General features: G+C 49.7%; 1 protein-coding gene and 1 long non-coding RNA gene across 36 annotated transcripts in view; one reads left to right on the top strand and one right to left on the bottom strand.

The window, feature by feature from the left end:
- The first annotated feature begins 9445 nt into the window (after window positions 1-9445).
- Window positions 9446-13759, top strand: part of LOC310889247 (transcription factor 4) — a 211733-nt gene continuing 207419 nt past the window's right edge. For 5 of the 35 annotated variants that reach the window (XM_083816464.1, XM_083816449.1, XM_083816451.1 and 2 more), the window contains exons 1-3: window positions 11062-11321; window positions 11927-12018; window positions 13678-13750. In XM_083816464.1, the coding sequence (XP_083672590.1) occupies window positions 11288-11321; window positions 11927-12018; window positions 13678-13750 (199 nt within the window). In that variant the 5' untranslated portion in view covers window positions 11062-11287. Of the gene's footprint in view, window positions 9650-9691; window positions 10193-10423; window positions 10533-10792; window positions 10988-11060; window positions 11322-11926; window positions 12019-12769; window positions 13307-13677; window positions 13751-13759 lie in introns of those variants that run through there. The other 30 variants (XM_083816457.1, XM_083816456.1, XM_083816439.1 and 27 more) reach the window with 19 other exon arrangements.
- On the bottom strand, window positions 9807-11920 carry LOC310889250. The gene is made up of 2 exons (XR_014576477.1): window positions 11525-11920; window positions 9807-10468 (listed from the first exon to the last, which is right to left on the bottom strand). It is a non-coding gene; the product is annotated as an uncharacterized lncRNA (long non-coding RNA).

Raw genomic sequence — 13759 nt, 5'->3', positions numbered from 1 at the left:
CGTGAAGAAAGCCAAAAATCATATTATTATAAGTAGAATATTCTGCGGTACTTTAGTCGTTAAAACTAGATGACGAGCAGTAGACAAAGAATAACAGTATTTCCAGTTTTACTGGCCTATCACTAAGTTAATTGGGCACAATATGCACCTCCAAATTGCATTTCCCTGTCTTTTCTTAATAAATAAATAAATAAATAAATAAATAATAATATAAAAGAAACAAAACCAACACTACTATTTTAAAAATGTTTCCAGGGAAAAACATTTTTTCCAGATGCTGGTTCTTTAGGAAATATTAAAGATGCCCGCTGAAATCTTTATAAGAAATTGCTTTATCGCACATTTTGTATTCTTAGTCAACCTGTCATCACGACCTCTGTATTTCCATAACTACCTACATATGCCCATTTACTTGAGTGAAGTAAACTGACAGAACTAACTTCACTGTAGCATGGCTCAAGACAGAAATTTTTACGTGCCAAACTTAAAAGGCAAAAATATAACATAAACAGGAAACCTTTTTTGAATTAAAAAATAATGATTTTTTTTTAATTCCTTTGAATTAAAAATAATAATAATAATGTTTTGACTGGAATACTTTATTTAAAATCTGTATGTATATTTTTCTATGGTAAATTTCAGGAGTGTAGACTTCCCTCAAGTACAGAACATACTGTGCAGGCTTTTTGAGAACAAAATATCCCCAGCTACTGCTGCTGCCGATTGATACAGTGGGTGCTTGTAGCACACAGCATTTCCAGCCGGGCATGGCTGCTCAGACCCACGGAAACAACGATGAGGCTGCAGAAATTAAGAAATCCATCACCAGAAGGCTCTAATAAAAACTCCCCTAAACACCTGCAACTACAAAGCACGGCAGGCGAGAGGAATCCTCTGCCCCTGCTGAGCTCAGCTGAACACGGTGCCGGGCGGATACCTGAGCCCAAAGGTTTTCACCGTGAAAGCGAAGCATCCTGTGTACCTGCTGGCCTTGTTCCAAATCCACCTCTTCTCCCTAATGGACTAATGCAATGCATATCCGCTAAAACGATGCAGGATGTCCTAAAATGATGACATTTCGTTTTAATTGAAATCAAACACACGCTTCCGCTAGGGAATAAGAAAGTAAACCAAATTTTAATAGAAATTCACACAAGTACAGGAGAATATTTTTCTCCTTCCTATATTATCTTTCCATGGAAATCCAAGAACAAATATTTTTGAGGCAATAGATGAAACCTACTCTCAGTTAAACTGTACTGAAACTAGTGAAGTTATATTAGGTATTGATTCGGTGCCTCTGCTTCTGTGGAAACGAAACTCTACTGGATATATGTTTACTAAAATATACTACTTATCCTCAACTTCACAGTGCATACCTACCAGATTTTGGCTCAAAAAATACAACTTTTCCTACTTATATGAATCCTAGCATAAGACCTCAGACAGCAGGAAACTGTTCTCTCAGAATTTCCCTCCGTACCCTCGAACCATCAGTTCCAAAACTGGTTGTATTTGAGAATAGAAGAAGGGTGAAGGCACAATTTTTGTTTCTGTGTTCCTGTGCAATGGGACGCCAAGCTATAATTACCCAGGGACTGCAAAACGTCAGAATTCCGCCTGCAGAAAGGCCAGAGCTGATAAGGTGCTGGTATCACAGCAATCACAACCTCTGGATTTTCTGGGCTTCAAAGGAGTGCTAGGAAAACCACTGGCTGCTGGTAACAGCTGGACACGACGGCAACACAGATCCCAGTGGTCAAGGAATTTACAGTCCTACAAGCAAGGGAATAAGCGGTCTCTGAAACGCCTTCCCTAAAACAGACACTGTTATTACACACTGCCTGCTCCTGATGCTGGTTGCATCCAGAGATGATACCCTCAACTACTTGTTGCCATAAGATGATGTTGTTTTGCAGAAAGAAAAAATTTGGAGCCGATTAAGAGCTCAACTACAACTTGTTGCGTGTCAGTGGAAAACAGGCTGCACATCTCACAACTGTAATTCTGACTCTACACTCAGAACTTCAGTTAGCAGAGTTAAATAAAAATTAGGTTGGTTTGGTTATATTTCCCCTTTGTACCTTCCTCTCAGGAAAACACAGAATCCTACGATATTCCTATTGCTCTTGATCGGACCACAATACCCAGATTTTGCACTATATTCCTGACATTCGTATTTTTCAGCCATCAGACCACGTATCACCGTGAAGATCTCCTGTGACAGAAAATGCCGTCAAAGGATTCTGCAATTATCTTGAACTTTCCGTAGTGATGATGTTTTCCAAAATTCCTGGCAATGCCACGCTGACTTGTACACCCTTCTCTGCTCGGAGGCCCTGGGCTCTTCTGTGCTCTGTTAGACTTGAGGAAGATCTACGAAACCTTTAGCTTACAAGACATAAGGGCAGACCTTGACAAATGTTTTATTACCATACTTTTAAACCCGATCTCTAATCACTATCCAAAATTCAAGTACACTTTTTTTTTTTTTTTTTGGAAGGAGTAAATCATGTTTGAGCAGGGAGTGGAATATGTGGAAAGGTACCGAAGAAAAGTGGAGCAGTTCGTGTTGAAGAAACACGTTGATAAATACATATGGAAAACTAATACATTGCAACTGCAAATAAGGAGCAGAGTAACGTTAAGGGAAAGACAAAGAAATGTCAACGGTGCTGAAGTGTCACAAAACTTACAGTGAAATACTAGAGGTCCCAGGTGATGGAGGGGGAATGTCCTCGCTCGCCCAGCAATGAAGTGGTTTTCTCACTGGCTCACAGGCTTTTCATCTGACATCCAGATAGGATATATTTTTTTTTTTTACGTACCTCTTTAATCCCACCAAAATCAACAGTAGATATGTAAAATGATTTAACCACGTATCTCACAGGACTTGGACACATCCTTCAGGACGTATCAAGCAGTCTCACCCTCACTTCCAGGAATGCCTCTCTACTGACAACATATTCTCTGCATCTTTGAAAAGGGAAACGGTTGTGACAAGAGCACAGTGAATAGGACCACTATGTGACAATTCAAACGCTCCTGAAGACACCAGAGAAAGCATTTCGATCTTCTAAGGCCAGTCATCTTCCTCCAGTTCACTTCCTCAGACTAAGGTTTGCAGCAAGGATTTTGAGGTTCTTGGGAAATTTCTTCTTTCTTTTCCTGCAGAAGTGAAAGTTTTCAGCCCTTACTTAAACCTCCCATTCATTCTACTGAGAATTTTGCTACAATGACTACGGGATTTAACCTCTAAAAATACTTACTGATTACACAGTGTACTATGGATTCAAGGTTCCTTGGAAATGTGAATTAACCCTCATATACTTGTGAAATAAAAGAGACTCCCACATTTTTCTATAATTGTAAAATAAACCACAAACTACAGAAAAAAACAGCTATATAATTAAGCCATAGAAATATTTACTGATGTCGCAAACTCAAGTACCTCAACCTTATTCTGTCCCCCTGTCTTTTGCATTGTTTTCAGAGAATGAAGCAGAGGATAACAAAGAAACACAAAGAATTATAGAAGAGGTTGCATGGAAATGATAAGCATTTTCTGTGCTTCATTTTTCCACTTTTTAAGGGGGGAAAGTTGCTTTAAGAAGCATCCAGTTTGGTGTAGTTTGGTGTTGAGAAGTTCCTCCTTCGTGAGATGCCGGCAGGGTCTGAGCAGTGGCTCTGAGGTCTTCTGAGCTTGGTCCCCTCTCCTCTCTGCTCCACCTCCTTGCTGCGGTCTCCCCGCTGAGGTTCTGCTCCCCAGCTCTGAAGTACTGTGGGTACTGAGAACATCCTCGTGTCTTTAAGCAGCTCCAAGTGAAAGAAGAGAAATAACAATTTTTACCAGTTTATAATTCACCCAACGTGAATCCTGACACATCTCAAACGTCGAGGGTGTTAGGTTTTCTCCCAAAAAAAGGCCAGTAGTAACTTTCTCACAGGCATGTGTTATGCAGCCTAAAAATACATGTCACTACCATCTCTGTCTGTAATAGAAACTCGGAAGGTTTTTCCTCAGAATGTTCCACAATACCTGGACTTTGCTCTGGTGAAGGGTCCCTAAATTTATTACTGCTGGCTTGCTGACACTTCCATGAACCTTCATCGTGGTTACACAGGGGCGGTGAGTTTGTATCAGAGCAGCTTTGCAGAGCACAGGCTGGGCATCCTGGCATTAGGGTATTTTGAAAAAAAACCTCACCAGGTCTTATCTGCTTATTCCTAACCTGGTGAAAACTACTGGCTTGCTTTTTGATTCTGGGGGTTTAGCGCTCAATATCAGAAGCACCATCATGAGTAACGTGAAATGTAGTATTTTATAGGAGCGTGTGGTCCGTAGTCCTCTGTCTATTTTCAGTCTTAAACGGTAAATAAGTGAAGGGTGGGGGGAACCAACTGCAAGGTGTTATCTCTGGGCAGAACACGGCTGTGTTCTAGATTCAGTGCCAAAAAAATACCCAGTTTTTGAAAACTACCTCTCACCACACATTACTTGAAACATACCCAAGCAAAGGAAGGCCACACCCAGGGAAGGAGTCATTAGCAGTAATGTTGTGGTTTCAGCCTTGTTCCTCTAAAAATGACTCACCAGAAAAAAAGCTCAGAAAAGTCCTCTGTCATAACTGTTGTCCTGGCTCCAACGCGGCTCACGCAGAGCCGTCACGCGAGGAACTGGCCAAGCGGCAGGCTCGGTCCCCTCCTGCCCTGGATCCCACTGGTGGCATCAGGCAGGAGAGCAACGCTGCAACGCCGCAGCAGCCGCCAGCTTCCTCAGCATAAATTGCTGAGGCAGGCGTTAATTACCTCCTCGCTTGCCATTTTTTCCAGAGGGCCCCTGCTTGGTCCCGTGCATGGTGCTCGCCGAGCAAACTGCCATCCCGCCACTTGTTTTGTCATCCTCGCTCGCGCGGATGGCGTGGCGTGCAGGCTGGGCATGCCACGGCTCCAGCATCAGCAATTTCCACTTGGGTTCTGCCACGGCACCAGTTGTTGTGGCAACACAACGCTTCATAACATTAATAGGTCTATTTTCAAAACACCCCGGTAAAATTTCCAAAGAGTGTATCTGCAAATGCACAGAGAATATCTACCGAACATGTGCACACTCAACTTTTCGCAGGCTTATGATACGGCCAGATTTTGCTGGATTTTTATAGCAATGAAAAAGGGCACAATCATAGTCCCAAACTTGAACAAAACGCAGTCTAGTACTTTGCTGTTGTGCTATTAAAGTCTGCAGACAGGGTGAAAAAATTTCTTTGGAGACATATAGTTAACAGACACATTCGGGAACCTAAAGATGTGAATTTTTGTCTAATGCTCTTACTTGTAACACCGCTTATCATGTTAACAGCGCAATTCAGCTAGCGTTGCATGGATCCAAATTGCTTCACATGTCTTCAGAGGTGGGAAAAGACCCAACTGCCAATAGCTCCTGCCGGTCCGCAACAACATCTGCACTTGTGAATTGTCGATACAAAATTCTGTGGCACGTTGAAAACTGAACATATGGGGACAGTATAAAATACAGTGGATTAAAATCTCAAAATAAATAATACTGGGGCCAGTATGGCAGTTGTGTTATTCTTTTGCCTATTTAATTTAAAAGCAAAAACCCAAAGCCTATTATTACGCGTAGCTTCTGCATTAATTTTCAGTCTGCCAACCTAGTGTACTCCAGAAAGACAGGGTCTTGCTACAGAAACTAGCTGCACTTGTGTTACTATGTGTGAAGTCGTACATGTCACCGTGAATTTACATTTTGTGTTCTATGAATATTTCACTGTTGTGAGGTGAATAATTATATTTACCTCTATTTTCCCTGAAAGTACCGCATTTTTATATTACTTTAATACAACCAATGTTTCAGTTATTGCTAATATTAAAAATGGATTTAATTATGACTTGATTCATCCAGAACTAAAACATGGTTGATATCTGAACAGGCCAGGCACAAATCAGGTGCAATTTACATCCCTAATTATTATATTAACAATTTCTTGCTTCTGAAACACTGAAATGACATGCCCAGTATAATCATGATGAAGAGCAGCAGCAGGCCAGGAAATGCGGCAATCTTAAATAAGGTACACACTGCACTGAGATATGTAAGCACAGCAGACAGGAATTATACCAGTGAAGCATTCGGAAATTACAAAATGGGACCTGGACAACCCCGCCTGCCATGCAGGCGTATAATCTGGGGGGTTTCCCTGCTGCTCCAGGGGGGAAATTGTCCCGTGGGAGGGTTTATGAAACCCTTCAGCTGAGAAAGGCCAGCGTCACGGCAAGCAGTGAGCAGCACCGAGGGGACCGTCAGCGTTAGCAGCACTCGTTGTCCTGCTCCTTCCTGTCCAGGGGGAATGAACCTTGTCCAGGTTGGCAGAACTGCTCCAAGGCTGATCTCTACTGGTGCTTCAGTTTGTCAGTGGTATCTGGAGATCCCAGGTTAAATAATAAAGTAAATGTGCCTCTCCTCTGTGGGCTCACACCATTTTTTCATCCAGTTTTCTCTGTATTGATTTACTTTGGAAAAAAAGAAATCTGCATTTTAAACAATAAGCGTTTTGGCACTGGAACTGTCTTTTCTTTGTACCATGTATACTGCTAAGGCTATTGTTGGTGCCACCGGAATAACTCACAGATAAAAGAGCTCTAATAATACAGGGAAATGACTGTGCTTTGAGTCCTACCAGGCTGCCAGGCCCTGTGACACCCACCTCAGGGATATGGGAAACGAGGACCCCCCCGCCCAAACCTTCCCCCTCCTGCATCTGCGTCACCTCCAGGCAGAGCCGCTCCGTTCCTGCTGGTTTCCCCACCTTTCACCCCCTGAAAGCCCTCATCCATCCCCTTGCGGGGGCTGCTGGGTGCCAGATGCTCTGTTGGGCACAGCAGACGTGGGGGCACAAGCCCCCCGTGCTCACAGATTTTCTTGGGTGCCCTCAGGCCTCCCCTGGTGCCGACCTTCATCTGGCAACCACCGCGCTGATGGTGATGGTGATGCCGTGCCTGTCAGCTGCTCGGCCTACCTGCCAGGGCTGTGCGACTGCGCCCCATCATCCGCTCTGGGGGCCATGGGACTACGTGCCATTGTCTGAGCTGGGGACACGGGACCGCATCCCTGAGGGGCCACGGGACTTTGTGTCAGCATCTGCGTGGGGACCGGGGGGCTGCACCCCACCCAGCTCTGCCTTTCCCCGTGGGGCACTGTGCCCGTGTTGCTCCCTGGCACCCACTCGTTCTGCCACAATTTGTTCAGAGCAATGTCCACGGCAGGAGCAGGGATGCAGTACACACCAGGTCCCCGTGAACAGTTGTGCTCAGGAGCAGTCTCGGTGTGACGCTCACTTAACTCAGTATTCCGGTCACTTAGGCAGTCGTTGAAGACAAATTGAAGCTGATATGCTAAAAGCACTAAGTCATAATGGCTGCGTACACTGCCCTTAAATGTTCCCATCAGTCCCCTGAGGCCAAAATCCTGACTGCCCACATTATCTCTGCCACGGACTTCTTTTGTCATCCCAGTGTGCCCCTACTCCTGGATGGCTAACACCTGCAGAGCCCATCATGGCCCTGTGAATACCGTCCCATGCAGCGTCACCCACTTTACATATTCTGGCACCATACCAGGTGCTAGGCCCTTTGAACAGGTTCCTCTTCCAAACGTCACGGCTGGGCCCGAAAACGGAGCCCTCATGGCAGCGGGTGCCACCTCCTCCTGGGAGGATGCCTGTGCCCCTCTCCCCTACGGGCAGGACACACAACAGCTTTGCGAAGCTGCTCTGAAACCGGCTCTCGGTAGCCCACAGCACCAGCAATGTCATGGCAACATGTGCTCAAGCAGTACAGAGAAGGGCATCCTTGACCTGCATGCAGCGTGCGATGGAGTTGTTGGAGGCACTGAACATGAAGCTCTGCTCAGCACCCACTAGGAACAGAAGGGAAGGCATTAGGGATGTTATCTGGGACTTCAGCTTGACTTCCATGGGGCCAGCAGCTCAGCTGGATGCACGAGGAGCGGGTGAGCGCTCTCTGAAGTATTACATCCCATGAGAAACGGGGCTGTGGCGGCCTGGGGGCTCCTGAGAGTACCGCAGCAGGGTATGGGCCGCTCTGACTCGAGAACACAGACACCTTCCAGCTGAGAGGGGGCACACCCCGTGCCTGGGCCCGGTCTCCTCACATCCAGGCCGAGCCCAGGGAGCACCTCCAGGGGCATCGCCGGCCCCATGCGGCCCTGTGAGCACCCCTGTTCCTCACTTGCTTCGAGGGCAGGCCCGAACACCGCCTTGTTGACACTGCTGTGGGAAAGCCTCTGCGTTGACACCCTGCTTGTGGAGCACGGCTGAGGGCGACCAGCGTTCAGTGGTGAAGTTTTTACAGTTGTCAGTGACCAGGTATTTTTGCATCATGTATGTCTGCACCCGCTGCCCTAAGAGGAGGCCCTTATCTCCCACGTGCTTTCTGCTCTTCCCTCACCTGTTCTCTGTGGGGTGCCAGTGACCACGTCTGTATGCAGGAACAACTGCTGAGTGTGCTGGAGCATGTGCATGGTGGACACTTTGGGGGGAAGCTACAGACTTATGAAAACAATGCCCAGGATCTCAAGAGCCAGGGGTTTCGCAGTGGGGTGCACCTGGACAAGCCGGGTCACACTGCAATGCCAGAGCTGTCCCGGGAGGGGGAAGACATCATCCCTTGGTGCACGGGTGCCATTTGCATCTAGGTATGTGGTTAGTGCAGGCCCGGGAGGATGACAGGTCTGCGGTGACACAAAGTTGTTTCTCACTGTCATGGTGGTGATGGGCAGCAGTGTTGGGCACGTTTCACCTCCTGGGGCCAGGACAGCCTCCCCAGTCCCATACCCTGGCTAAAAGGCTCGGATTGTGCCATCCTTTCTCTTCCACTGCTGCTGGCAGGTTTGGCCTTCCATCCGCGGGCCCAGCAGAGAAACGTGGGTGCGGGGAGACTCTCGCTCATCACTGAGGGTCTCTCACCCACCCCCCGGTGAGCTGAGCAGGAAGAGTTGGGGTCCGCAGCCCAACCGCCCAGACGGGTGCCCCACTTCTCGTCCCTCCTGATAAGCAGTGCAGCGCGTCCACCTCTCCTCTCCCACCCACCGCAGCCTGTCCCCAGCACCTCCTCCCGCCCTCCCCCCCCCTTCCCACGCACTCCCACCCCCAGGACCTATTGGAGCACCATGTGCTCAGCCCCCCCCCCATCCATCCCTCACAACAAAACCCCACGTTTCTCGCCTCACCCCCCCACCCCCCCAAGACCCCCCAGACCCCCGCCGCCACCCCGGGGCCGGGCGCTGCGGCTCGCAGGGGGCGTGCGGGGCGGGAGGGGGGGGGGGGGGAGCGGCGGGGCCCCTCCATCTTGTGCGCGGCGCCCCGCGCCGGCCCGCCCGCCTCGCCTCCCTCCCTTCCTTCCCTCGTCATTGTCTGCGAGCGGCGGCGCGGCGCTTATAAGGCGCGGGGCATTGCCCGGATGTGAGCGGCTCGCGATGGGGCTCCCGGGGAAACGTGCCATTAGCCGCGGCTCCGCGGGGGAGGCCGCGGTGGTGAGGAGGAGAGCGCTGTAAACTTGCAACGACAACTTTGGGACCGGCTGCTCCGCTCCGCTCCCTCTCTCTCTCTGTGTGTGTGTTGGGGGGGGGTGGGTGGGGGGGGTCGTGGTTTTTTTTTTGTTTTTTTAAGGAAGGACGGAGGGGGTGAAAGTCCCAGAGCCACCACGGTGCGAGCGGCTTGTCAGTCACCATGTGTCTGTAAAAACAATAGGGGCAAAAGTTGCTGGACTTTTAATTTTTTTTTTACCCTTTTTTTTTTTTTACCTTTTTTTTTTTTACCTTTTTTTTTTTTTACCTTTTTTTTTTTTTTGAAATTTTGTATTTTATTTTTTTTTTTCCGGCTGGCTGGTGTTTCGGCTGGCCGGGTGGGGGAGCGGTTGGCGGTCGGTAACCCAAAAACCCAACAAAGCCAGGTGTAGGGTGCCTGTAAAGCTGTGGAGTACCCGGAGCAGCACTGACCCCCCCCCCAGTACTTCTTCGTGGTTTCGGAGGGTCACACACGTGTGAGATAATAAAGCACTTTGGCAGAAGATTCCTTTTTTTTTTTTTTTTTTTACAAAATTTTTTCTTTTTTTCTCCCTTGGAATATTGTGAACATATTTGTGGCCATTTAAGGTAAAGTTACAATTTGCTGTTAGAGTAACTCGTGTTGTTTTTTTTTTTTTCTTTTTCTCTTTTTTTTTATATATAAATTGTCGCTCCCGCTGCGTTGTTTAAAGAGAGGTGCAAACTTCCACGGCGTGTAAATGCGAAGGGCGAGCCGCACGGCGTGTGTGCACGCGGGATCGTGTGGCCGAATCTCCTCCGGGCTCTGGCCACGGCGTAATTCCCTGGGCGAGATGCACACCGGGGTGCAAACGCTGGGCGCGACGGCTCGCTGCTTTCTCTTTCCTACTGGAAAAACCGAAGTCGGACTCGTTTCGGGGGAGCGCGGCCGGGCCTGCGCTAGCGAAATGTAAAATAAAAAGTATGGGGGGGTGGGGTAGGATGGGGGGGGCTGGCAGCGTCCCCAGAAACTTGAGCGGAAAGCGAAGGAAACGGTCGGGTTTGCAAAAGTTTTTTTGCAGCGATGCTCCCCGTAAATCGAGAAGACCTCGCTTCGGAAATTTAGCTGGAGGCACGGGGGGGGGGGGAGGAGGGGGGGGGGCACAAGCAAACCAAAACAAAGAGAGAATATATATATATATATAAAAAAAAAAAACCAACAAACAACGGACTGGATAATACGAGGGGAAAAATATTGTTCCTCTTGGCAAAGTCCCCGCATCACGTGTACGTGCAGCCTCGTATAAACTTGCTTTGCCATGTGTATGTGTGCGAGCTGGGGAAATTTAAAGTCTAATCCGTGCAAAAGTGCGGCGCGGGCGGCAGTCGGCGGCTCGCCGGGATCTGCAGCTCCATGATCTGCGGGTAGGGAGGCGGCGCCCAGCGCCGGGCCGGGCCGGGCCGTTCGGGGCCGAGCGGGGCCGTGCCGGGAGCGGGGGGCGCGGGGCCGGGCGCGGGGCGGCGGCGACCCCGCGGAGCTCGGAGGGGCCGCGGGGCGGGAGGCGGCCGCTGCGCCGGGCTCCGCGCCCCTTCCCTGCCTCCCTTCCCTTCCCTTCCTTCCCTCCCTTCCCTTCCCTTCCTGCCTCGCCTGCCCTCCCCGCTCGTCCCTTCCCTTCCCTTCCCTGCGCTGCCTTCCCCTCCCCCCCGGGCGCTCGGAGGGAACTGATGACTTCGCACAGGCCCGAGCCGCCGCTCCTCGGTCGTTGTTATTAACCACCCGTCTCGGCACTAATTAGAAATTGGGGCTAATTGTCAAGGGCTCTCCGCTCGCCGCTTCCCTCCCGGCCCCGCCACCCCCGCCCCGCGTCCCTCCGCACCGGCGCCTCCGTAGCCTGCGACTTCGCATCTATTGCTTTTTATTATTATTATTATTTTTTTAACCGCTGTTTTTCCGTTTCTTGCCTTTAAACGCTACTTTGCGTGGAAGAAGGAGAAGGGAAAAAGTTGGGAGCGGATGGCTGTAGTTTCTTCTCTGGGATCCTCATTCATTCCTCGCTGAACCTCCTGTTGCATAAATGATGCTCCGGGAGCGAGGCTTTCTCTTTTTTTTCCTCCTCCGGATTTGGGTTTAGAGTGGATGTTACCGGGTTTCGATCGCCTCTTTGGAAATACAATATCGCCTTTTCTCTTTTTTTTTTTTTTGGTTGTTGTTGTTGTTGTTTTTGCTGCCCCTCCATCTTTTTTTTTTCCCTCCCTTCTCCTCAGCTACCCACCCCCCGACCCCCCACCCCCTGAACAACCCGCTTGTGTTTCCTGCAAGGCTCGGGACTGGGTTTCTGATTGCGGTTATTTCCATGTTTCTAGGTTTGTGTGATTTTGCTAAAATGCATCACCAACAGCGAATGGCTGCCTTAGGGACGGACAAAGAACTGAGTGATTTACTGGATTTCAGTGCGGTAAGAAACAACGGTGGAAATTAACAACAGCTGTAAAAAAAAAATATCTTCTAGCTGATCTGTTAAACTGGAAAAAAAAAAGCAAAAACCAAACCAAACTGCGATCTGAGTACATTGGGTAATTTTTAATCAGCAGCTAGAACCATGCTAAATATCTTTTTTTTTTTGCTTAGAAAAGAAAGAAAAAAAAAAAACCAAAAAATTAGAGCCTTGTTTTTTCTTATTTCTTATTGTATGTGATGGGAGATGCAGTCGTGTGCGCAGCTTATTTTAATGTCTCGGATGCCTAAAATCATTTTTTTGCCGAAAGAGACGCCCCCAAAAGCGCCCGTTTGCCGCCCGGAGCCGGTCCCGGCACGGAGCGCTTGGGCCGTGCTTCGCCTCGGCCGGCGTGCCCGGCACATGAGCTGCTCGATGCCCGGCGAGCGCCTTCCATCCTCCGTGCGGTTCTTCCCTTGTTTCGTTTTTTGGCCCGCGGAAAGTGCAAAGAAATCCATGAGCGTCTCAGTTGAAAGTTTGGCCCCGGACCTGCCCTGCCTGCAGCCGCCCCGGAGCCCCCGGCCCGGCTCCCCCCGGGCCCTCCCCGGGCCCTCCCCGGGCTCTCGGCGGCTGCTCCCGGCCGGGCCGAGCGGGCCCGGCCCCGTGCACTTGTCTGGCTCCTCGAGGCTCGGCTCCCCTCCCCCCGGCCCCTTCCTTCCTCTCCCCTTCCCCTCCCTTCCCCCCGGTATGGCAGGAGCAGCTCTCCATTTATTTATTTATTTGGGGGGGGGGGGAACCGGCTTGCTGGGAGATGCGTGTGTGGCTCGAGATGAACCCCCCGCAAAACTCCGAAGCACCTTGTAAATGAGGCTGCTCCAGGCTTTTGCTGCTGCTGCTGCTGCTGCTGCTGCTGCTCCAGACTTTGCTTTGGAGGAATGGCTTTGGGAAGTTTGGCCAGGAAACGTAGCCTGAGGCAGCTTCGCAGCCCCCTCTTTGCTTGTTGCACTTTTTCCATTTGTTCCTTCGCTTTTTGCAGGCTCTGACTCAGGGAAGGTGCGTATTATCCACTAGACACGTCGAAGAAGAGAGAAACCAATTAGGGTCGAAATAAATGCTAGCGAGAGAGAGGGTGAGAGAGAGAGGGGGAGAGGGGGAGAGGGAGAGAGGCTCGCCTCAAACCGCTCTCGTGTTAGAGACGAAATGAGAATTTAGGGCAGGTGGCACTTTGCATTATTATTATTTGGGTGCACAGATGACAGGCAAACCCTAAAGCGGGCTGGAAATGGACGTTGCGACCTTTATGGCCAAGGTTTCGACCAACAAACTTTTTTTTCGCCTTTGTCAACGAGCGAGCAGGAGAGGGGAGCGAGCCCCGCTCCCGACTGCGGCCAGCCCTGCGGGGGCACGGGGGGCTCCCGAATGGTCGGGGGGCAGATATTGTCCGGGGAGCTAATGAGCCCGACCGAAACGTGCTGCCGGCGGTGGTGAGGGGCCGGGGGGGCTGTAAGAAATACCGAGCTCGCTCTCGGGTCTGTGGGGGACGATGCCTCGCATCAGGCAAACTGCGAGCAGAGTTCACAGCGAGCGTGGAAGGAACTTTTGGCTAACGGTGGACCAGGAGCCGCTTCTTTCCCACTAGTAATGTCTCTTTGTTTTTTGTTTTTTGTTTTTTTTTTTTAGATGTTTTCACCTCCTGTGAGCAGTGGCAAAAATGGACCAACTTCCTTGGCAAGTGGACATTTTACTGGCTCAAGTATGTAAC

This window comes from Anser anser, assembly GCF_964211835.1.
Source record: "Anser anser genome assembly, chromosome: Z".
In the NCBI taxonomy this organism is placed as follows: Eukaryota; Metazoa; Chordata; class Aves; order Anseriformes; family Anatidae; genus Anser; species Anser anser.
This window is presented reverse-complemented; position numbering and strand designations above follow the sequence as displayed.